This window comes from Ovis canadensis, chromosome 1 (assembly GCF_042477335.2).
Source record: "Ovis canadensis isolate MfBH-ARS-UI-01 breed Bighorn chromosome 1, ARS-UI_OviCan_v2, whole genome shotgun sequence".
NCBI classification, from domain to species: Eukaryota; Metazoa; Chordata; class Mammalia; order Artiodactyla; family Bovidae; genus Ovis; species Ovis canadensis.
This window is the reverse complement of record NC_091245.1, coordinates 193439675-193463370: the sequence shown is the minus strand read 5'-3', so window position 1 is coordinate 193463370 and position 23696 is coordinate 193439675. Positions and strand designations below refer to the sequence as shown.

The following is a 23696-nucleotide window of genomic DNA, read 5'->3' as shown; positions in this document are numbered from 1 at the left end:
CACTGGATCATTGAAAAAGCAAGAGAGTTCCAGAAAAACATCCATTTCTGCTTTATTGACTATGCCAAAGCCTTTGAGTGTGTGGATCACAATAAACTGGAAAATTCTGAAAGAGATGGGAATACCAGACCACCGGACCAGCCTCTTGAGAAACCTATATGCAGGTCAGGAAGCAACAGTTAGAACTGGACATGGAACAACAGACTGGTTCCAAACATGGAAAGGAGTACATCAAGGCTGTATGTTGTCACCCTGCTTTTTTAACTTCTATGCAGAGTACATCATGAGAAACGCTGGGCTGGACGAAGCACAAGCTGGAATCAATGTGCCGGGAGAAATACCAATAACTTTAGATATGCAGATGACACCACCCTTATGGCAGAAAGTGAAGAGGAACTAAAAAGCCTCTTGATGAAAGTGAAAATGGAGAGTGAAAGAGTTGGCTTAAAGCTCAACATTCAGAAAACGAAGATCATGGCATCTGGCAAATAGATGGGGAAACAGTGGAAAGAGTGTCAGACTTTATTTTTCTGGGCTCCAAGATCACTGCAGATGGTGATTGCAGCCATGAAATTAAAAGACACTTACTCCTTGGAAGGAAAGTTATGACCAACCTAGTCAGCATATTCAAAAGCAGAGACGTTATTTTGCCAACAAAGGTCCATCTAGTCAAGGCTTTGGTTTCTCCAGTAGTCATGTATGGATGTGAGAGTTGGACTGTGAAGAAAGCTGAACACCGAAGAATTGATGCTCTTGAACTGTGGTGTTGGAGAAGATTCTTGAGAGTCCCTTGGACTGCAAGGAGATCCAACCAGTCCATCCTAAGGGAGACCAGTCCTAGGCGTTCTTTGGAAGGAATGTGGTAAAGCTGAAACTCCAATACTTTGGCCACCTCATGCAAAGAGTTGACTCATTGGAAAAGACTCTGATGCTGGGAGGGATTGGGTGCAGGAGGAGAAGGGGCCAACAGAGGATGAGATGGCTGGATGGCATCACCAACTCGATGGATGTGAGTTTGAGTGAACTCCGGGAGTTGGTGATACATAGGGAGGCCTGGAGTGCTGCGATTCATGGGGTCGCAAAGAGTTGGACATGACTGAACTGAATATAAATAGGATCTTAAGAAGCAGTGGGATATTAAAAAATTCTTTTAAGAGCTCTGTTGATTAGAAATAGTATTCATAAGTGTGACCTCTGGGGACAAGGTCTAGGCTTTGCATCCACTGTTAACCGCCTCTTCTTTCCTAGATTAAAAACTGGGGGGCATGTCCTCTACTGTCTCGCTGCACCACGGACGATGGCAAATTCCAGTGATTAGGTCATGCTTCCTCACAGATCTCCTGCTCTGTGTTTGATAATAAACAAGAGGTGCTTTGCATTCCTCAGTGTTCTGCCAGTTACAGAATTGAAAAGGCCCAAGATGCAAAGTATGGTTTTTTACCTTTATGATGCTCCTCAATTCCAAGTCATCCTGTTCTCTCTTCTTCCGGGTCTTCTCCTTTTCTATACGGTCTTCAATGATGACTTGTTCATATTCCCTTATCTGCAAAAGTAGACGTTACTCGTGTTACAGGACCCAGCCAAGCTGTGGCCCACCCAGGCCTGCTTCCCTTGTTCATGCCACACCGCTTGCAGGATCTCAGTTCTCCCACCAGGGACTGAACCCAAGGCCAAGGCAGTAAAAGCCCAGAATTCTAACTACTAGGCCACCAGAGAACTCCCTAACCCTACGTTTTTAATTAAAAACTTTAAAATGAACCATACCAAATTAAACCCTCCAAAAAAGAAAAAATTTACTTGATTCCTATATTGTCAGTATTCATGTTAGCTTTATAATTGTCCCCCGAGTTTTTTCAGCTTGAATAAATTTGCTTTAAAGTCTTCTAATAAAAATGAAATACTAACTTGATATGTGACTAATGACATCAAAATAATGTAATAAAAAACTAATAGAAGGCACACCTACAAATAACCATCTTTTAAAAGAAATTTGAGAAGTTCTACACTTGTTCAATGATAAAACCATAATCAGAAGGTTTTATAAATCATTTATAAATTATCTTCAGAGATCTTAAAGTATTAATTAAAATAGTATCTAGCTCAAGGGGTTTTGGATAGTGTTAAAATAAGCTATATATGTAAATCTGGGTTTGATCCCTGTGTTGGGAAGATGCCCTGGAGAAGGAAAAGGTTACCCACTCCAGTATTCTGGCCTGGAGTATTCCATGAACTGTATAGTCCATGGGGTCACAAAGAGTTGGGTATGACTTGAACGACTGAAAAAGAAAAAAGTAAAATACTAGAAAAGTGCCCAGGCCAGATTAAGCCCTATCAAGTGTCGGCTGCTGCTGTTATTGTCCTAGCAATGAGGACATCATCATCTTCGGAAAAGAATCCCAGTGGTTGACAGGCACATCTCCACTTCATGACCAAAAACTGTACCCCAGCGACTGCAGCTTAGCTCCCACCCACTCCTCCGCACTCTGCCTTAATGCTATTGAGACTCCCCCTTCCTTACTGTCTTTGCAAGTTCTTGAAGGTGTGCTAAGTCACTGGCCTTAGCAGATTTGAGGGCATTTAGTTCATTCTGTTTCATTTCTGTGTCCTTATCAAATTTCTCCATCCAGAACTCTAGCTTCTCCTCAAGCTTCTATTTGGAAGAAAAAAAAAACATTAAAATGTGGCCAGACATGAAACAGTATATACTGTATGAAATCATGTATATGAGTTTCAAGAACAAGCATGACTGTTCTATCGGGAAAGAAGTCAGAATAATGGTTACTTTGGTGGGGGGGGGGGGATTGGTGGTTTATTAATTGGGAATGGGGCAGGAAGGAAACTTCAGGGATGCTGAAGCTTCTATTTGGAAAAGAAAAAAACATTAAAATGTGGTCAAACCTTTGACAAGTCTTAGCAAGAAACACAGAAGACACAAACTTTTAAAAATAAAGGATAGAAAAGATAAGTTCAGAAATAAAATTTAAATTGTAAGAGACTACAGCTCATATCTTTGTACTAATAAATTCAAAATGAATATTTTGATGAAATGGATTATTTCCAGGAAGACATAAGTTACCAAACATGACTCAAAAAGAGTTTTTTTAAGTAATGACATCATTAATCATTAAAAAAACAGAAAAGGGAGCCAAACATCTCTCCTTTACCCAACTAGGCTGTTTATGACTGAATTTTACCAGTTTTAAGGAACCGGTAATAATCTATTTTGTTCTATTTCTATTAAGCTAGTTAGCGTAACTGATCACAGTATAACAAAGAAGCACCGAAAATGAATCTATAGAATAATCTCATATATGGAATACATAAATACAAAATAAAAATCTATAATTCTAACAGTCTAGTAAAAGAATCATAAATTATGAACAGAGTAGATTTATCCCCCATATTTAAAGATGATTCAACATCAACAAGTCTACTAATATATTTTAACTTATTAACACATTAAAAGAAATCATATCTTCTCAATGGATTTTTAAAAAATCCATCTCATAAAACTCAATCTTCATTCCTGATTAAGAAGGAAAAAAAAAAACTTAGCAAGATTTGACTAAAAGGAAACTTTATTAACTTGATCAGGCTTACCTTCCATAAACCTACACCCCAAATGTCATAAAATCCCCATTTGTGTCAGTTATCAATTTCTTGCCTCTCAATTCCAAATCACCCTTCACTGGCTAGCTTTGTAAGACTGGATGATTGCAGCAAACACTTCTTTCTGCAAGCTGGCACAGTATTCAGCTTTGTCAGTAGAGGGTGCTAGAGGGACATGACAAGAGCTTCTCTCCTTGGTTCCCACTGCTTCCGCCTTTGTGTGAACACAGCTGATGGTGTCACGGATGTGACATACTCAATGGCACTTGTTCACCAACTTTTACTAACACAACAGACAGAGTCTTGCTTGCCAAACACAGTCTACAGTTCCCTGCTTGCCAGCTTTACCCCACTAACTGTAAACCAGCTCTGACCCAGGCAACAAAGCAAATATTTATTCCTTCCTTGGACACTTTCCTCCAGCCCTAGAGTTCTCTTGTATCCCTCTTTTTTAGCCAGTCCCTTATTAGCAGTTAATGATTCTTTTTTTAATATGTTCCCTGCTCAAATTACCAATGTGGTTTCTGTCCCCTAACTGAACGATAATGATACAGAATTATTATCAAAACTAGTTTGTCTCCCACCTTCTAATTCATGTGTCTCACTAAGTCATCTAAAATCCTTGCTTCTGTTCATCAGATACAATCGGCATAACACAGTAAGCTACTAGGGGGTGTCGTGGAAAGTCAAAGCAGGCGATGATCTCTGCAACCATAACGTGGCAGAGAGCAGAAACGACACAGCCCTGATGCGACTGTGAGTGTGTACTGCTGGCCCAGCCAGGTAAAAGTAAACTGTTTCTGCAGTTTTTTCCAAATGAGTTTGGAGACAGGGAGTTTAGTCAAGTTAATAGCTGCCGTTCAAGATTTTCTCCAGGAAAGATGTGACGTCTGGAACAGTGTCTGCAGTTGCAGTCACCGTTCGATTGTATTTACATTAGTCCACAGTCACTCTGCAAGATCAATAACCGCACAGGGCAAACAGCTGACTTGAATGGGGACGTGATAAATGTCACTACCTCCACTTCGAAGCCTTTGATGTTGGCATTAATTTCAGCAGTTACACTGAGACTGCAGTTCTGCTTATGTTCACTATCTTGGTAGGGATGGGAAGTCCCAGAGGCTTCTGCTAGGCCCTTCCTATCATAATGGCCCTCACTCCATGAATCAGGAGCCAAGGTGAAAATTCTGTCACCAGCTATGTCTTACTCCAACCATATGTTCAGTAACTGGGGAAAATAACCACAGAGTGGATCCGTAGAAAAGTGAGCCCAGAGTAAATCAGACTTAAGTCTTCATCTATCACCTGATCATCATAATCGCCCATTTTGAGAAGGGTCCACAGTGATGTCTTGAATCCCCAGGAATCAGCACCAATTCAGAGCCAATGTTTAGTGACCTCGGAAGGTCTGGGTATTTTCTTTTTTCCAGTGCATAGTCACTCTAATAAGTAGGTCCTTAGGGTAAGGCTTAGAGGAAGATTCAATTGCATTACTTGTACAAGTGAACAATTGCTACTGAGTTCGTCTTCAGGGGGACCTGCCGCCCTCAATCAAGGGGCTCTGGGTCTGTGAATTTACTTAGTTTGGAAACTGGGTGAGAGGCCATGACTCTTCATTGTGGTGATTCAAATCAAGTTTTTGGCTACTAGATTTGGGCTTTTTCTCTGTTGTATAGATAAAGTACTGCTTTCCCCCAGCACCTCCCTGTAGTTAAGTGCAGCCACATGTCCTCTGGCACTCCGTGATCCTGTCAACTCCACTGAAATCAGGAGTGGCATCACCCATGGTCTTACCTGGCCTACACAAGAAACCAAACACAAGGCTTTTCAAGGATGCAAGTATTCCCCTAACTAAGAAGCTGAAGTTGAACGGTTCTTTGAAGACCTACAAGACCTTTTAGAACTAACACCCAAAAAAGATGTCCTTTTCATTATAGGGGACTGGAATGCAAAACTAGGAAGTCAAGAAACACCTGGAGTAACAGGCAAATTTGGCCTTGGAGTATAGAATGAAGCAGGGCAAAGGCTAATAGAGTTTTGCCAAGAGAACACACTGGTCATAGTAAACACCTTCTTCCAACAACACAAGAGAAGACTCTACACACGGACATCACCAGATAGATGGTTGATTATATTATTTGCGGCCAAAAATAGAGAAGCTCTACACAGTCAGCAAAAACAAGACAGGGAGCTGACTGTGGCTCAGATCATGAACACCTTATTGCCAAATTCAGACTTAAATTGAAGAAAGTAGGGAAAACCACTAGACCATTCAGGTATGACCTAAATCAAACCCCTTACGATTATACAGTGGAAGTGAGAAATAGATCAAGTGACTAGATGTGATAGACAGAGTGCCTGATGAACTATGGACAGATGTTTGTGACATTGTAGAGGAGACAGGGATCAAGACCATCCCCAAGAAAAAGAAATGCAAAAAAAAGCAAAATGGCTGTCTGAGGAGGCCTTAAAAATAGCTGAGAAAAGAAGAGAAGCAAAAAGCAAAGGAGAAAAGGAAAGATATAAGCATCTGAATGCAGAGTTCCAGAGAATAGCAAGGAGAGATAACAAAGCCTTCCTCAGTGATCAGTGCAAAGAAATAGAGGAAAACAACAGAATGGGAAAGACTAGAGATCTCAAGAAAATTAGAGATACCAAGGGAACATTTCATGCAAAGATGGGCTCAATAAAGGACAGAAATGATATGGACCCAACAGAAGCAGAAGATATTAAGAAGGGTGGCAAGAATACAGAGAAGAACTGTACAAAAAGGATCTTCACGACCCAGATAATCACAATGGTGTGATCACTCACCTAGAGCCAGACATCCTGGAATGTGAAGTCAAGTAGGCCTTAGGAAGCATCACTACGAACAAAGCTAGTGGAGGTGATGGAATTCCAGTTGAGCTATTTCAAATCCTGAAAGGTGATGCTGTGAAAGTGCTACACTCAATATACCAGCAAATTTGGAAAACTCAGCAGTGGCCACAGGAATGGAAAAGGTCAGTTTTCATTCCAATCCCAAAGAAAGGCAATGCCAAAGAATGCTCAAACTATCGCACAATTGTACTCATCTCACACGCTATTAAAGTAATGCTCAAAACTCTTCAAGTCAGGCTTCAGCAATATGTGAACCATGAATTTCCAGATGTTCAACCTGGTTTTAGAAAAGGCAGAGGAACCAGAGATCAAATGGCCAACATCCACTGGATCATTGAAAAAGGAAGAGAGTTCCAGAAAAATATCTATTTCTGCTTTATTGACTATGCCAAAGCCTTTGACTGTGTGGATCACAACAAAGTGGAAAATTCTGAGAGATGGGAATACCAGACTACCTGACCTGCCTCTTGAAAAACCTGTATGCACGTCAGGAAGCAACAGTTAGAACTGCACATGGAACAACACACTGGTTCCAAATCGGGAAAGGAGTACGTCAAGGCTGTATATTGTCACCCTGCTTATTTAATTTATATGCAGAGTACATCATGAGAAACGCTGGGCTGGATGAAGCACAAGCTGGAATCAAGATTGCCAGGAGAAATAACCTCAGATACGCAGATGACACCACACTTTTGACAGAAAGAGAACTAAAAAGCGTCTTGATGAAAGTGAAAGAGGAGAGTAAAAAAGTTGGCTGAAGCTCAACATTTAGAAAACTAAGATCATGGCATCCAGTCCCATCACTTTGTGGCAAATAGATGGGGAAACAGTGGTAGACTTTATTTTGGGGGGCTCCAAAATGACTGCAGCCTTGAAATTAAAAGATGCTTACTCCTTGGAAGAAAAGCTATGACCAACCTAGACAGCATATTAAAAAGCAAAGACATTAGTTTGTCAACAAAGTTCCATCTAGTCAAGGCTATGGTTTTTCCAGTAGTAATGTATGGATGTGAGAGTTGGACTCTAAAGAAAGCTGAGTGCAGAAGAATTGATGCCTTTGAAGTGTGGTATTGGAGAAGACTCTTGAGAGTCTCCTGGACTGCAAGGAGATCCAACCAATCCATCCTAAAGGAGATTAGTCCTGGGTATTCATTGGAAGGACTGATGTTGAAGCTGAAACTCCAATACTTTGGCCACTTAATGCGAAAAGCTGACTTATTTGAAAAGACCCTCATGCTGGGAAAGATTGAAGGCAGGAGGAGAAGGGGATGACAGAGGATGAGATGGTTGGATGGCATCATTGACTCAAAGGATATGAGTTTGAGCAAACTCAGGGAGATGGTGAAGGGCAGGAAAGAAAGTCTGGCACGCTGCAGTCCATGGGGTTGCAGAGCCAGATACGACTTAGCAACAGGACAACAGCAAGATTTTCTACCCAGAAAATCCAAATGAACCAACTCGAAAACCATTAAAAACTAATATGAGGGGACATAAGGAATCTAGAACAATATACAAGAATGAACAGCCTTTCCATATACTATGCACTTAGCGGCATGTCCACTGAGAGAAAGATGGTTACCTAAACCTTGGTATATCCCCTCTTTGGCATATTTTACAGCAAGTATACTGCTTTAGAAAAAATTAAAGACAATGTAAATTTTTTTAAAAAACTGGGTCTGGAAAAAAATATATACTATGATTCAATTTATGTCAAAACAAATATAAATAAATACTAAAACAAGTAAGCATTTAGGTATATACACAAGAACAGACATGAAAAGAAAGATATGGAAGAAATACTTGAAAAGGGAAGTAATTAAGAGAGTTTTTGCTTTTAAAAAATCTATATTTCTTCACTGTTTCAAATTTTTCATTAAAATGTATCTATGTATTGCTTATGTTATTAGGCTGAAGTTCTGGGTAACACTAACTTTATCCATCCAACATCCATTTATCCACCAACTCATCTGACTGTTATCAAATACTTGCTCTATATCTAACATTTGAGGTAGGTAACATGCTTCATAATCCTGAAATTGCAGAAGTACAGGTTCTAATAGCCCACTGATATGTTCTTCAGTAAAGCCCTGTGAGACAGCATCTAGAAATTATCTTCTTTAACCACAAATTTGGAATTATTTACTAAAACTTCATCAGCTTTCTCAAAGGTAGGCTATATCATGAGTAAGTTGGAAAATTTTTTCCTTATTCAGCCTACAGAGATATTTTGAAAGGTTCCTTTCATTCAGCTTTTTTTGTTACTAGTATTGGAAATACTAATTCAAACCATTTCAGTCACATAATTTATATAATTATATGAATAATTTCATAATTCACATAATAAGAAATAGTGAGTAAATAAATATGTGGAAAAAATGGTCAGTTCCATTAGTAAGCAAAAAAAAAAAAAAGCAAAATAAAACAATCCATGAAACTAGCAGACTTTTTAAAAAAAATCTAAAGCAGTTAGTTCCGTTGAGGATACCTTCAAATTAATACCTGTATCCATTGCTGATGTCAGTGTAAAACAGAGACTACTAGCAATATTTATCAAAAGTCACAAAATACCAGTCTCTCAAATAATAATCTCATGCTTGAGATTTACTTTTAGCAAATAATTGCAGTGAAGAAAACAGTAATTTGGGCCAACCTTTCATTACTGCATTATTTACAGTAGTGAAACTTTAGAAATAACCTAAATATCCAGAACAAAGAGTAGCAAATAAATTATAGAATAACTACTCTGTAGAACATTATAAAACCATTTGAAATTATTTTACAAGGAGACTATAATAAAATGAAAAAATGGGTGAAAAAAATGGCAATTAAAAAAAATCTTCACGCAACTAAGAATGTTATTTTTATAATTTTCAAAAATCAGAAAATTTAAAATTATGACTATGAGGCAATATAAGAACAAGAAAATAGTGCCTTATATAATACTAAATGATAAAGGTAAAGGGCAAAATTTTACCTGTACTCAAATTGCAGCTTTATAAAACATTTATCCAGATGGATAACTTATACAGAAAACATGGTATATAGCTCTTTTATTAGCTAGTATGATTACAGTCAATTTTTCTTTCCTTAAAAAAAATTGTTTTGCTGTCCTTGGCATTTTATAAGTGGGAAACAAACACTTCAGAGGATAAGAAAGGTCTGGGGACCCACCTGCTGCTCCTTTCTAAGGAACAGTTCAATCTCAGCATGAATCCGGTTCTCTTCTTCAGTTTTCAGCCGTAGTTTCTGTGAATAACAAACCAACGTCAGAAATCTTCCCAACAGGGCTGCAAGTGAGTTCTCAAGATTAGGGGTATGGCTGTGACAGTAGCACAAGTTTTCTCCACCAACTGGGATCCTAAGGGCTCCACAGTATTCCTCCAGAGCAGCAATGCAGTTTCCCTGAATTCAATTCATGTTCACAACACACCTGAGTCATGTCTGGCACTGTTGCACAGGCAACAGCCCAGAGCAAGAGGGCCATAATCCTGTTGCCTGGAAAGTGATGCCCATTTAAAGAGAGAAACAGTGCTTCAAGGGCACAAGGTTCTCAGGCCTACAAAAGGATATGCCAGAGTGCAAAAAACTGTTTGCTGTCATAGTCTTAAGCCACACTTGGGAAATAAGCTTTCTGATAAGCAGGGACTCAAAGAAAGGAGTCCTCCTACTGCACGCAGATGACATGCTTGACTAACGTTTGCTCCTTCTCGCCAGCATCTTGTTCTTTTAGCCATTTAGCCTCCTCCCCAAATGATCATTTTTAGAAAAAGTTTCCAGGAAGTATACAACATGTTACTATTTATCTGTAATTTGGAGATGAAAATTTGTAGTTCTAAGTAGAATATGACAAGTTTGGTACTGAGATATATAAAGAGATTTAAAAATTTAAATTAAATTAAATGTCTTTAAGAGAGGGTATGATTTAAAGAAATCTGGAAATATGTTTTGAGTTTTCTTAATGTAAATATATGTTATTTGTAGTAGGTTATTTCTATGACTTAAGGGCAAAATTTCTTAAACATGGAACTGAATATGTTCCATGCAGGGGGGAAATAGCCTTTTTCCTCTAAAATGAGGGTCTACCCTGGTTTCTTTCTACTGGTACTTTTCACTGTGACTTTTCATTTCTATTAATATAAATTTATGTGTGCATGAATTCAGCTGTCTAAATTTTGTACTTCTTAATGGCAAGATGAAAAATACTGGTTGGGTAAGAAAAGTAGCAGCAAAAACCTATAGTTACTGAGAGTCTTGTTTTGCCCTCTCCCTGTAATTACCAGAAGAAATGGCAAATGGCTTCATAAAATAAGGATAAAGTGACCAAGAGAAGAAAGTACAACCAATTTCAAAGTCCTTACAAAAAATCAGGAGATCTAGGCTATACCCCATCAGAATCTCTGCTTGCAAAAAAGCAAGTCTTCATCCCTTTTTTGTCTTTAGCCTCAGATGTTAGGGTTGCTGGAGAGAGAGAACAGAGATCAGGGAAGTCTCCCCCTCGCACCTCCTTTGTCGACTGAAATATCAGGAGCGACAGTTTTGAAAGCCAGTCACTAGATTCATGCCTAATTAACAGTGATCACCTCAATCTCTTCCAGCAAGAGCTCTTCTGTTTTGCTGCATTTTTTCTGGGTCTGGGAAATCTGCAGTTCTGTGTTTCTCTTCATATAATGATTCTCCATGTTGGTTTTTGCCTTCATCTCTTGCAACTGATCCTTGAGGTGAGCAATATATTCATTCCGATTCTGTAGAGGTTAAGACCAGATTTCTAAATTTAAATGCATTCTACCTCCATTCAGCTCAGTCAGCAGCTTAAGCTTTGGTACTTATGTATCAACAGGGAACTGGATCTGTTTTTCTGCTATCACACTAGGAGTTTACCCAATAATCATGGATAGTATAAATGAAAATGAAAAGTAGTTCTAAGACTGTGAGATTCTTCCCTAGGCACATTATTTGGGTATCCTGTATCCACAATTTCCCATTACTATTTCATTTTAGTGGAAAGAGCACTGAACTAAATGATCAAAAGACCTAACTTCCCACCCAAGCCCCACCAATTGTGTGAATTAGGACACTTTAGTTAAACTCTCCAAGTCTCACCTTCTTTAAAATAGAAACATTAATATCCACCCTGCCTGAAATATCTTAGCAAATAATTATAAGGATTAATTGACAATGTGTTTGAAAATTCTTCCCAGGTTACAAAGTGCTTGGCAACTTCTTTTCTTTTTTAAATTGTGTTAACATTGGTTAATAACATTACGTAAGCTTCATGTGTGCAACATTATATTGATATTTCAACTTCTGTATACATTACAATGTGCTCAGTACCAAAAATTTAGCTTCCATCCATCACCATATAGTTGACCCCCTCTCCTTTACCCATTTCTTACCCTCAACCCTTTCCCCTTCTGGTACCGACTACTCTGTTCTACATGTTTGTTTTTGTTTGCTTTGTTCATCTATTTTTGTTTGTTTGTTTTAGATTCCACATATGAGTGAAATTATACAGTATTTATCTTTCTTTGTCTGACTTATTTCACTTTGCATGATAATCTCAATGTCCACCCATATTGTCAAAAATAGCAAGATTCCATCTTTGTATGGCTAGGAAGTATCTGTTGTCTATACACTGTTGTAAACATGTACTACACCTTCTTTATCCATTTATCTGTCAATGTGAATATAGGTTGTTTCCTTATCTTGGCTGTTCTGAACAATGCTGCAATGAACACAGGGGTACATACACCTTTCTGAATTAGTATCTTCATGTTCTTTGGATAAATACCCAGAAGTAGAATAGCTGAATCATACAGTAGTTCTATTCTTAATTTTTCGAGGGATCTCCATACTGTTTTCCAATGCTGGAGCTGCCACTAAGGTATATAGCACTAGAAAGATACTCTCAGAACAGGATTCCAAGAAGGAGTTATCTCCCCATTGGGCCTAGGAATTCTCATTTTCCTTAAATTTTGAATGCTGGACAACTGAAAATATAGATAGATAGATACATAGATAGATATAGAGATATATTTTCCATAAGCTAGAAGAATTTGAAACTCTGTTGATTATTAGGCACCCCACTCCAGTACTCTTGCCCAGAAATCACATGGACGGAGGAGCGTGGTGGGCTGTAGTCCATGGGGTCGCTAAGAGTCAGACACGACTGAGTGACTTCACTTTCACTTTTCACTTTGATGCATTGGAGAAGGAAATGGCAACCCACTCCAGTGTTCTTGCCTGGAGAATCCCAGGGATGGGAGAGCCTGGTGGGCTGCCATCTCTGGGGCCGCACAGAGTCGGACACGACTGAAGCGACTTAGCAGCAGCAGCATACTGACTCTGCCTCAGTCAGTCTCTTCCATCAGGAAGCTTCCATAAGCCTCTTCTCCTTCTCCATCAGAGGGCAGACAGACTGAAAACCACAATCACAGAAAACTAACCAATCTGATCACATGGACCACAGCCTTGTCTAACTCAGTGAAACTATGAGCCATGCCATGAAGGGCCATCCAAGGTGGACAGGCCATGGTGAAGAGTTCTGACAAAACACAGTCCACTGGAGAAGGGAATGGCAAACCACTTCAATATTCTTGCCTTGAGAACCCCAAGAACAGTATGAAAATGCAAAAAGATAGGACAATTAATGATGAACTCCCCAGGTCGGTAGGTGCCCAATATGCTACTGGAGATCAGTGGAGAAATAACTCCAGAAAGAAAGAAGGGATGGAGCCAAAGCAAAAGCAATACCCAGTTGTGGATGTGACTGGTGACGGGGTTAAAGTCCAATGCTGTAAAGAGCAATATTGCATAGGAATCTGGAATGTCAGGTCCATGAATCAAGGCAAATTGGAAGTGGTCAAACACAAGACGGCAAGAGTAAACATCGACATTTTAGGAATCAGTGAAGTAAAACAGACTGGAATGGGTGAATTTAACTCAGATGACCATTACATCTACTACTGTGGGCAACAATCCCTTAGAAGGAATGGAGTAGCCATCATATTTAAAAAAAAAAAAAAGAGAGTCCAAAATGCAGTACTTGGATGCAATCTCAAAAATGACAGAATGATCTCTGTTCGTTTCCAAGGCAAATCATTCAATATCACAGTAATCCAAGTTGATGCCTTGACCAGTAGTGCTGAAGAAGCTGAAGTTGATCGGTCTTCTATGAAGACCTACAAGATCTTCTAGAACTAATACCCAAAAAATATGTCCTTTTCATTATAGAGGACTGGAATGCAAAAGCAGGAAGTCAAGAAGTACCTGGAAGAACAGGCAAATTTGGCCTTGGAGTACAGAATGAAGCAGGGCAAAATCTAATAAAGTTTTGCCAAGACAATGCACTGGTCATAGCAAACACCTTCTTCCAACAACACAAGAGAAGACTCTACACATACACATCACCAGGTGGTCAACACCAAAATCACATTGATTATATTCTTTGCAGCCAAAGATGGAGAAGATCTATATAGTCAGAAAAAAACAAGACAGGGAGTTGACTGTGGCTCAGATCATGAACTCCTTATTGCCAAATTCAGACTTAAATTGAAGAAAGTAGGGGAAAACCACTAGACCTAAATCAAATCCCTTATGATTATACACTGAAAATGAGAAATAGATTCAAGGGATTAGATCTGAAAGACAGAGTGCCTGAAGAACTATGGGCGGAGGTTCGTGACATTGTACAGGAGACAAGGATCTAGACCATCTCCAAGAAAAAGAAATGCAAAAAAGCAAAATATCTGTCTGAGGAGGCCTTACAAATAGCTGTGAAAAGAAGAGATGAAAGGCACAAGAGAAAAGGAAAGATATACCCATTTGAATGCAGAGTTCCAAACAGTAGCAAGGAAAGATAAGAAAGCCTTCCTCAGTGATCAGTGCAAAGAAATAGAGGAAAACAACAGAATGGGAAAGACTAGAGATCTCAAGAAAATTAGAGATACCAAGGGAACATTTCATGCAAAGATGGGCTCAATAAAGGACAGAAATGGTATGGACCTAACAGAAGCAGAAGATATTAAGAAGAGGTGGCAAGAATACACAGAAGAACTATACAAGAAAGATCTTCATGACACAGATAAACACGATGGTGTGATCACTCACCTATAACCAGGCATCCTGGAATGCAAAGTCAAGTGGGCCTCACTACGAACAAAGCTAGTGGAGTTGATGAAATTCCAGTTGAGCTATTTCAAATCCTGAAAGATGATGCTGTGAAAGTGCTGCACTCAATATACCAGCAAATTTGGAAAACTCAGCAGTGGTCACCAGACTGGAAAAGGTCAGTTTTCATTCCAATCCCAAAGAAAGGCAATGCCAAAGAACATTCAAACTACTGCACAACTGCACTCATCTCATACACTAGTAAAGTAATGCTCAAAATTCTACAAGCCAGGCTTTAACAGCAAGTGAACTGTTAACTTCCAGATGTTCAAGCTGGATTGAGAAAAGGCAGAGGAACCAGAGATCAAATTGCCAACATCCGTTGGACCATCAACAAAGCAAGCGAATTCCAGGAAAAAATCTATTTCTGCTTTATTGACTATGCCAAAGCCTTTGACTGTGTGGATCACCACAAACTGTGGAAAATTCTGAAAGAGACGGGAATACCAGACCACCTGACCTACCCCTCTTGAGAAACCTATATGTAGGTCAGGAAGCAACAGTTAGAACTGGACATGGAACAACAGACTGGTTCCAAATAGGAAAAGAAGTACGTCAAGGCTGTATATTGTCACCCTGCTTATTTAACTAATATGCAGAATACATCATGAGAAACACGGCTGGATGAAGCACAAGCTGGAATCAAGATTTCCAGGAGAAATATCAATAACCTCAGATATGCAGATAGTACCACCCTTATGGCAGAAAGTGAAGAGGAACTAAAAAGTCTCTTGATGAAAGTGAAAGAAGAGAGTGAAAAGCTGGCTTAAAACTCAACTTTCAGAAAAGTAAGATCATGGTATCTGGTCCCATCACTTCATGGTAAATAGATGAGGAAACAATGGAAACAGTGACAGACTTTATTTTGGGGGGCTCCAAAATCACTGCAGATGGTGACTGCAGCCATGAAATTAAAAGATGATTGCTCCTTGGAAAAAAGCTATGGACCAACCTAGATAGTATATTAAAAAGTAGAGACATTACTTTGCCAAGAAAGGTCCATCTAGTCAAAGCTATGGTTTTTCCAGGAGTCATGTGTGGATGTGAGAATTGGACTATAAAGAAAGCTGAGAGTGGAAAAATTGATGCTTTTGAACTGTGGTGTTGGAGAAGACTCTTGAGAGTCCCTTGGACAGGTAGGAGATCCAACTGATCCATCCTAAAGGAAATCAGTCCTGAATATTCATTGGAAAGACTGATACTGAAGCTGAAACTCCAATACTTTGGCCACCTGATGCAAAGAACTGACTCATTTGAAAAAACCCTGATGCTGGAAAAGATTTAAGTCAGGAGAAGAAGGGGACAACAGAGGATGAGATGGTTGGATGGCATCACTGATTCAATGGACATGAGTTTGAGTAAACTCTGGGAGTTGGTGATGGAGAGGCCTGGCGTGCTGCAGTCCATGGTGTTGCAGAGTTGGACACGACTAAGCGACTGAACTGAACTGAACTATACTGACTCTAAGAAGCAAAGTGAAACTAAAGTCCTGATTCTGGCTAGAAAAATCTTGTAAGTTGAGAATTACAAAGACCTAAATGTCTTCAATGGTTTCACTAGAGGTTGTTGTTGTTATTCCGTTGCTAAGTTGTTCCAACTCTTTCCGACCCCATGAACTATAGCACACCAGGCTTCTCTGTCCTTCACCATCTCCTGAGTTTTCTCAAACTCATGTCCATTGAGTTGATAATGCCATCCAACCATCTCACCCTTTCACCTCTTGCCCTGAATCTTTCTTAGCAACAGGGTTTTTTTTCCAACGAGTCGGCTCTTCACATCAGGTAGTCAAAGTATTAAAGCTTTGGCTTCAGCATCAGTCTTTCCAATGAATATTCAGGATTGATTCTTTTAGGATTGACTGGTTTGATCTCCTTCTGTCCAAGGGACTCTCAAGAGTATTCTCCAACACCACAGTTCAAAAGCATCAATTCTTCAGCTTCTTTATGGTCCAACTCTCACATCCATACATGACCACTGGAAAAAACATAGCTTTGACTATATAGACCTTTGTTGGCAAAGTAATATCCCTGCTTTTTAAAATATATTGTCTAGGTTTGTCATAGCTTTTCCTCCAAGGAGTAAGCATCTTTTAATTTCGTAGCTGCAGTCACTGTCCACATTGATTTTGGAGCCCAAGAAAATGAAATCTGATACTGTTTCCAATTTTTCCCCATCTATTTGCCATGAAGTGATGGGACTGGATGCCATGATCTTTGTTTTTTGAATGTTGAGTTTTAAGCCAAGTTTTTCACTCTCCTCTTTCACCTTCATCAAGAGACTCTTAAGTTCCTCTTCACTTTCAGTAGGAAGCTTCATAACTCAATTATTCCCTCACATTCCAGTGATCTACACACATACTTTCATACACTCGAGCCTGCCACCTTAATTGCTGGCATCATTTTCTGACCCACAGTTCTCCCGTATGCAGTTACTTCCTGTCTTCTTGTTTTCCAACCTTGACTTGACCACTGGTTCTTCAGTAACTCTAGAGATTTTACTTGATTTCATCTTGCCAGTTGTTTTTTGTTCAAGGTTTGCCTTCAGCCTTCTAGTCCTGGTTTTACTCCTTTTCTGATGATCAAAATATCTGAGTGATATTCTACTTTAGTTTCACTGCGCCTGAATGTAACGGCTAAGACTGCAATCCAAGAAGGTAAGTTTCACAAGCAAGTGTTACTTGTTGGAAAAATTATATTGTCAACAATATAACGTAAAGAAAAGAGAAAAAGGGGGTTGTAGCATAGGGGACTTGATTGGCAGAGGCCAAAGCTGAGGTCTCTTTTGATACTATTTGGTTTGGAGTCTTAAAAGGACATTAATATATCTTTTTTTTTTAATACTCAAGGAATACAAGAGGAACTTTTAAATAATGGTAAAGTTTTTGCGGGAAAAAAGTTAAGAAACTTCTGAAAAATTCTATTCATTAGAGAGAAAGCCTAAGTGTACACCAGTTTTTATAAAGTTTTTGGAGGTGACGGTGGTGCAAAAATGGTTTTCAAAGAGCGTAAGCTATAAACAGAGGGTTAATAGGGATAATGAAGTAAAAATTGATAACAAAGGTACCTTAAAACTGATAATAGAAAATAAGAGAGGATGCTAAGCAAGTCAGAAGACCTAAAGATAATAAATACCTCAGAAGAAAGGCTAGTGACCTTCTTTAGACAATTCTTCCAAATATATTTTCCTAATATTCTTCTAACTTCTTTGTTGGAGATAAGAAGATTCCTATATCTGAAGTATAAGCTTGTCCAAATAGCTAGGCAATGAAAAGCTGATATATCAGGCCATACTTAGTAACTCTCTTAATTCTAATAGTCATGGTACTAATTTCTAACTGCCCAAACACAGTTTTGTAAGTACTTGCTTAAAACTTGGGATGCATTTTCTTATACAGGTAAATTAGACATAAGGTAAGGCTCTAATGACCAGAAAAGCTCAATAAATCCACTCTGCAGTTGAAATATAATACAAATGACATTATTAACACTAACCATTAGGTGTAAGGAGTATTTGTGTTGTCCTTAGTCACTAAGTTGTGTCCGACCCTTTGCTACCCCATGGACTGTAGCCCACCAGGCTTCTCTGTCCATGGGGATTCTCCAGGCAAGAATACTGGAGTGGGTTGCCATGCCCTCCTCCAGGGGATCTTCCCAACCCAGGGACTGAAACCAGGTCTCCCTCATTGCAGGTAGATTCTTTACCATCTGGGCCACCAAAGAAGCCTTGTAAGGAGTATGTGATGTGCTTAAGGTACTACCTAGGACTATAATCTCCCATCTGGGACCTTGGCATACAAGAGACTGCCTGAGACAAGGTCTTCTGGAAGGAAGGAGTGGGTGATATGGTTGGATTGGTTGGGAGGGGTAAGAACAGATTAAGAGCACCAGAGGATTAGAGTCTCTCAAAGTTCGATTCTGGACATGTTTGTGCATTCCATCAAATATCTGCTATCCTTTTATTTTTAATATAAATATTAAAGGCAACCCATGGAAAACAACAATTTCTTATACATAACTTCTTTTTTTGCTTGAAAAAGATGACTTCTACTTAGCTGTTATCAACCCAGTAACTTTTGGCATTGTCCAGATAATTCTTACCTGTACTTCAACTTGCCTTTCTTTTTTGACATTAAGCAACTGTTTTTGAAGAGATTTTATCTTCTTTCTTCCATTTTCCTCCCTAGAGAAAATAAGGATAATTTGTATTTTAGAGAAGTGCTTCTCAAAATTCAGTGTACACAGGTTCACCTGGAGGCTAAAAAACAGATTCCTGGGCTCTATCCAAGATTCTAATTCATTCAGTGGAATTTGCAACTGTACCAAGGTCTCAGGTGATGCTCATGGTACTGGATCATGGAGCAAAATTTCAGTAACATTTTCAAAAAGACTGTGATTTTGCTCTCCCTTTGCTCTCTCACTGTGCTGCAGTTTGCACTGTCTCTCAGCTCTGTGTCCTGGAGATGGTGCTAAAATGGAGAGGAGTTTCTCAAATGCTGATTGCTGAAGCTTCCAAAGCAAGTTTCTTGCCTCCTCCCAGTGTCCATAGATTGGCTTCAGTGTACATGGTGACAGGACCCGGAGACAGCTTTCCTAACACCAGAAAGTGCTGGAGTGGTCTGAGGGGCTGGTCAGTCCAGAGGCTGCTGTCCATACCCCCACCAGGTTCTGGCTCAGAACCTCAAAGCAGGGAAGAACCCCACATTCCATGCTGGGCTCAGGAGGGAGGATTTGTCAAGTGATCAAGCCCTGAGCCTTTAGAGTGGGAGCAGTGACTCCAAGACCCCGGTCTACCAGAGAACTAACCCTAGGGAGCATCAAATAGTGAGAACTCACAGAAAGGAAACCACTTGAATACAAGACCCGGTCCAGGTGGCTGGACCCCGGCACACAATAACAGAAAAAAAAATGAAAAGGCAGAGAAATACTGCTCAAATGAAGGAACAAACTAGAAACACAAAAGTCCAAATAAATGAAGAGGAAATAGGCAAACTACTTGAAAAAGAATTCAGAATAATGATAGTAAAGATGATCAAAAACCTTGAAAACAAAATGGAGAAAATGCAAGAATCAATTAACAAAGACCTAGAAGAATTAAAGAATACATATACAGAGACAAACTACACAATTACTGAAATTAAAAATACTCTAAAAGGAATCAATAGCAGAATATCTGAAGCAGAAGAATGAGTGAGCTGGAAGATAAAATGGTGGAAATAACTTCTGAAGAGCCGAATAAAGTAAAAAGAATGAAAAGAGCTGAGGACAGTCTCAGAGACCTCCGGGACTATATCAAGTGCACCAACATTCAAATTATAGGGGTACTAGAAGAAGAAAAGAAAAAGAAAGGGTATGAGAAAATTTTTGAAGACATTATAGTTGAAAAGTTCCCCAACATGGAAAAGGAAATAGTCAATCAAGTCCAAGAGGCACAAAGAGTCCCATACAGGATAAATCCAAGGAGAAACAAGCCAAGACACATACTAATCAAACTAACAAAGACTAAACACAAAGAATATTAAAAGCAGCAAGGGAGAAGCAAGATGTAACATAGAAGGGAAACCCCATATGCTTAACAGCTGATCTTTCAGCAGAAACTCTGCAGGCCAGAAGGGAATTGTAGGATATATTTAAAGTACTGAAAGGGAAAAATCTACAACCAAGATTACTGTACGTGGCAAGGATCTCATTCAAAATTGATGGAGAAATAAAAAGCTTTTCCAACAAGCAAAAGTTAAGAGAATTCAGTACCATCAAACCAGCTTTACAACAAATGTTAAAGGGACTTATATAATCAAAAAATACAACAGAAGAAAAAAGATCTACAAAATCAACCCCAAACAATTAGAAAATGGCAATAGGAACATATATATCAATAATTACCTTAAATGTAAATGGATTAAACACTTCAACCAAAAGACACAGACTGGCTGAATGGAGACAAAAACAAGACCCATATATATGTTGTCTACAAGAAACCCACTTCAGACCTCAAGACACATATAGCCTGAAAGTGAGAGGATGGAAAAAGTGTATTTCATGCAAATAGGAAGCAAAAGAAAGCTGAAGTAGCAATCCTCATATCAGACAAAATAGACCTTAAAATAAAGAAGATTACCAGAGATAGGGAAGGACACTACATAATGATCAAGGGATCAATCCAAGAGAAAGACATAACAATTGTAACTATCTATGCTGAGCGCCGAAGAATTGATGCTTTTGAACTGTGGTGTTGGAGAAGACTCTTGAGAGTCCCTTGGATGGCAAGGAGATCCAACCAGTCCATTCTGAAGGAGATCAGCCCTGGGATTTCTTTGGAAGGGATGAAGCTAAAGCTGAAACTCCAGTACTTTGGCCACCTCATGTGAAAAGCTGACTCATTGGAAAAGACTTTGATGCTGGGAAGGATTGGGGGCAGGAGGAGAAGGGGACGACAGAGGATGAGATGGCTGGATGGCATCACTGACTCGATGGATGTGAGTCTGAGTGAACTCCGGGAGTTGGTGATGGACAGGGAGGCCTGGCATGCTGCGATTCATGGGGTCGTAAAGAGTCAGACATGACTGAGCGACTGAACTGAACTGAACTGATGCACCCAACATAGGAGCACCTCAATACATAAGACAAACACTAACAGACATAAAAGGAGAAATTGACAGTAACATGATAATAAGTAGGAGATTTTAACACCCCACTCACACCAATGGACAGATCATCAAAACAGAAAATGAATAAGGAAACACAAGCCTTAAATGATACATTAGATGAGATGGATCTTATTGACATCTTCAGGACATTCCATCCAAATGCAGAAGAATACACCTTCTTCTCAAGTGCACATGGAACATTTTCCAGGGTAGACCACATCTTGGGTCACAAATCAAACCTCAGCAAATTTAAGAAAACTGAAATCATATCAAGCATCTTTTCCAACCACAATGCTATGAGACTAGATATCAATTACAAGAAAAAAAGTGTAAGACACACAAAAACATGGAGACTAAACAACACACTTCTAAATAACCACCAGGTTACTGAAGAAACCAAAAGGGAAATAAAAAAATTTCTAGAAACAAATGATAATTAAAACACAACAACTCAAAACCTATGGGATGCAGCAAAAGCAGTTCTAAGAGGGAAGTTTATAGCAATACAATCCTACCTCAAGAAACAAGAAAAACATTGAAAAACCTAACCGTACACCTAAAACAACTGGAAAAAGAAGGAAAAAAACCTAAATTAGTAGAAAGAAATACATAAACACCCAAGCAGAAATAAATAAAAAAGAAATGAAAGAAACAATAGTAAAGATTAATAAAACTAAAAGCTGGTTCTTTGAGAAGATAAACAAAATTGACAAACCTTTAGCCAGACTCATCAAGAAAAAAAGAAAGAATCAAATCAACAAAATTAGAAATTAAAAAGGAGAGGTTACATCAGACAATGCAGAAAAACAAAGGATAAGAGGCTATTATGGGCTTCCCTGGTGGCTCAGATGATAAAGCGTCTGCCTACAAAGTGGGAGACCCAGGTTCGATCCCTGGGTCGGGAAGATCCCCTGGAGAAGGAAATGGCAACCCACTCCAGGACTCTTGCCTGGAAAATCCCATAGACTGAGGAGCCTGGCAGGCTATAGTCCATGGAGTCGCAAAGAGTCAGACACGACTGAGCGATTTCACTTCACTTCACTTCATGAACAACTATATGGCAATAAAATGGGTAACCTGGAAGAAATGGACAGATTCTTAGAAAAGTTCAGCCTGCCAAGACTGAACCAGGAAGAAATAGAAATTATGAATAACCCAATTACAAGCACTGAAATTGAAGCCGTGATCAAAAATCTCCCCAAAAACAAAAGCCCAGAACCAGATGACTTCACAGGCAAATTCTATCAAACTTAGAGAAGAGCTAATGCCTATCCTTCTAAAACTCAAAAAATTGCAGAGGAAGGAACACTTCCAAACTCATTCTATGAGGCCACCATCACTCTGATACCCAAACCAGACAAAGACAAACCAAAAAAAGAAAACTATAGGCCAATGTCACTGATGAACATAGATGCAAAAATTCTCAGCAAAATTTTAGCAAACAGAGTTCAGCAACACATCAAAAAGCTCATACACTATGATCAAACTGGGTTTATTCCAGGGATGCAAGGATTCTTCAACATACTCAAATCAATCAATGTGATACACTATATTAACAAATTGAAAGATAAAAATTATATGACAATCTCAATAGATGCAGAAAAAGCCTTTGACAAAATTTGGCACCCATTTAGAATTAAAACTCTTCAAAAAATGGACATAGAAGGACCTACCTCAACATAGTAAAGGCCATAAATAATAAGCCTACAGCAAACATTATTCTCAATGGTGAAAAACTAAAAGCATTCCCCCTAAGATCAGGAACAAGACACGGGTGTCCACTTTCACCACCATTATTCAACATAGTTCTGGAAGTGCTAGCTACAAGCAATCAGAGAAGAAAAAGAAAAAAAAGAATCCAGATAGGAAAAGAAGAAGTAAAGCTCTCACTGTTTGCAGATGATATGATACTGTACATAGAAAACCTTAAAGACAGCATCAGAAAATTACTAAGCTAATCAGTGAATTTAGAAAAGTTGCAGGATACAAAATCAATACACAGAAATCACTTGCAATCCTATATACTAACAATGAAAAATCAGAAAGAGAAATTACGAATCAATCCCATTCACCATTGGAACAAAAAGAAGTAAATATCTAGGAATAAACCTACCTAAGTAGACAAAAGAATTGTACACAGAATATTATGACACAAATGAAAGAAATCAAAGATGACATAAAGAGATGGAGAGATATTCCATGTTCCTGGGTAGGGAGAATCAATATTATAAAAATGACTGTACTGCCAAACGCAATCTACAGATTCAGTGTGATCCCTGTCAAATTACCAATGGCATTTTTCATGTAACTAGAACAAAAAATTTCACAATTCATATGGGAACACAAAAGAACCCGAATAGCCAAAGTAGTCTTGAGAAAGAAGAATGGAGCTAGAGGA

At 38.9% G+C, this 23696-nt stretch overlaps 1 protein-coding gene across 4 annotated transcripts in view; it reads right to left on the bottom strand.

Moving 5' to 3' along the window:
- The window catches only part of IQCG (IQ motif containing G), a 46068-nt gene that overhangs the window by 3704 nt on the left and 18668 nt on the right, over positions 1-23696 (bottom strand). For all 4 annotated transcript variants that reach the window (XM_069556505.1, XM_069556502.1, XM_069556513.1 and 1 more), the window contains exons 6-10: positions 18753-18834; positions 11070-11231; positions 9661-9735; positions 2519-2650; positions 1442-1543 (exon numbers count right to left, since the gene is read on the bottom strand). In XM_069556505.1, the coding sequence (XP_069412606.1) occupies positions 1442-1543; positions 2519-2650; positions 9661-9735; positions 11070-11231; positions 18753-18834 (553 nt within the window). The remainder of the gene's footprint in view (positions 1-1441; positions 1544-2518; positions 2651-9660; positions 9736-11069; positions 11232-18752; positions 18835-23696) is intronic.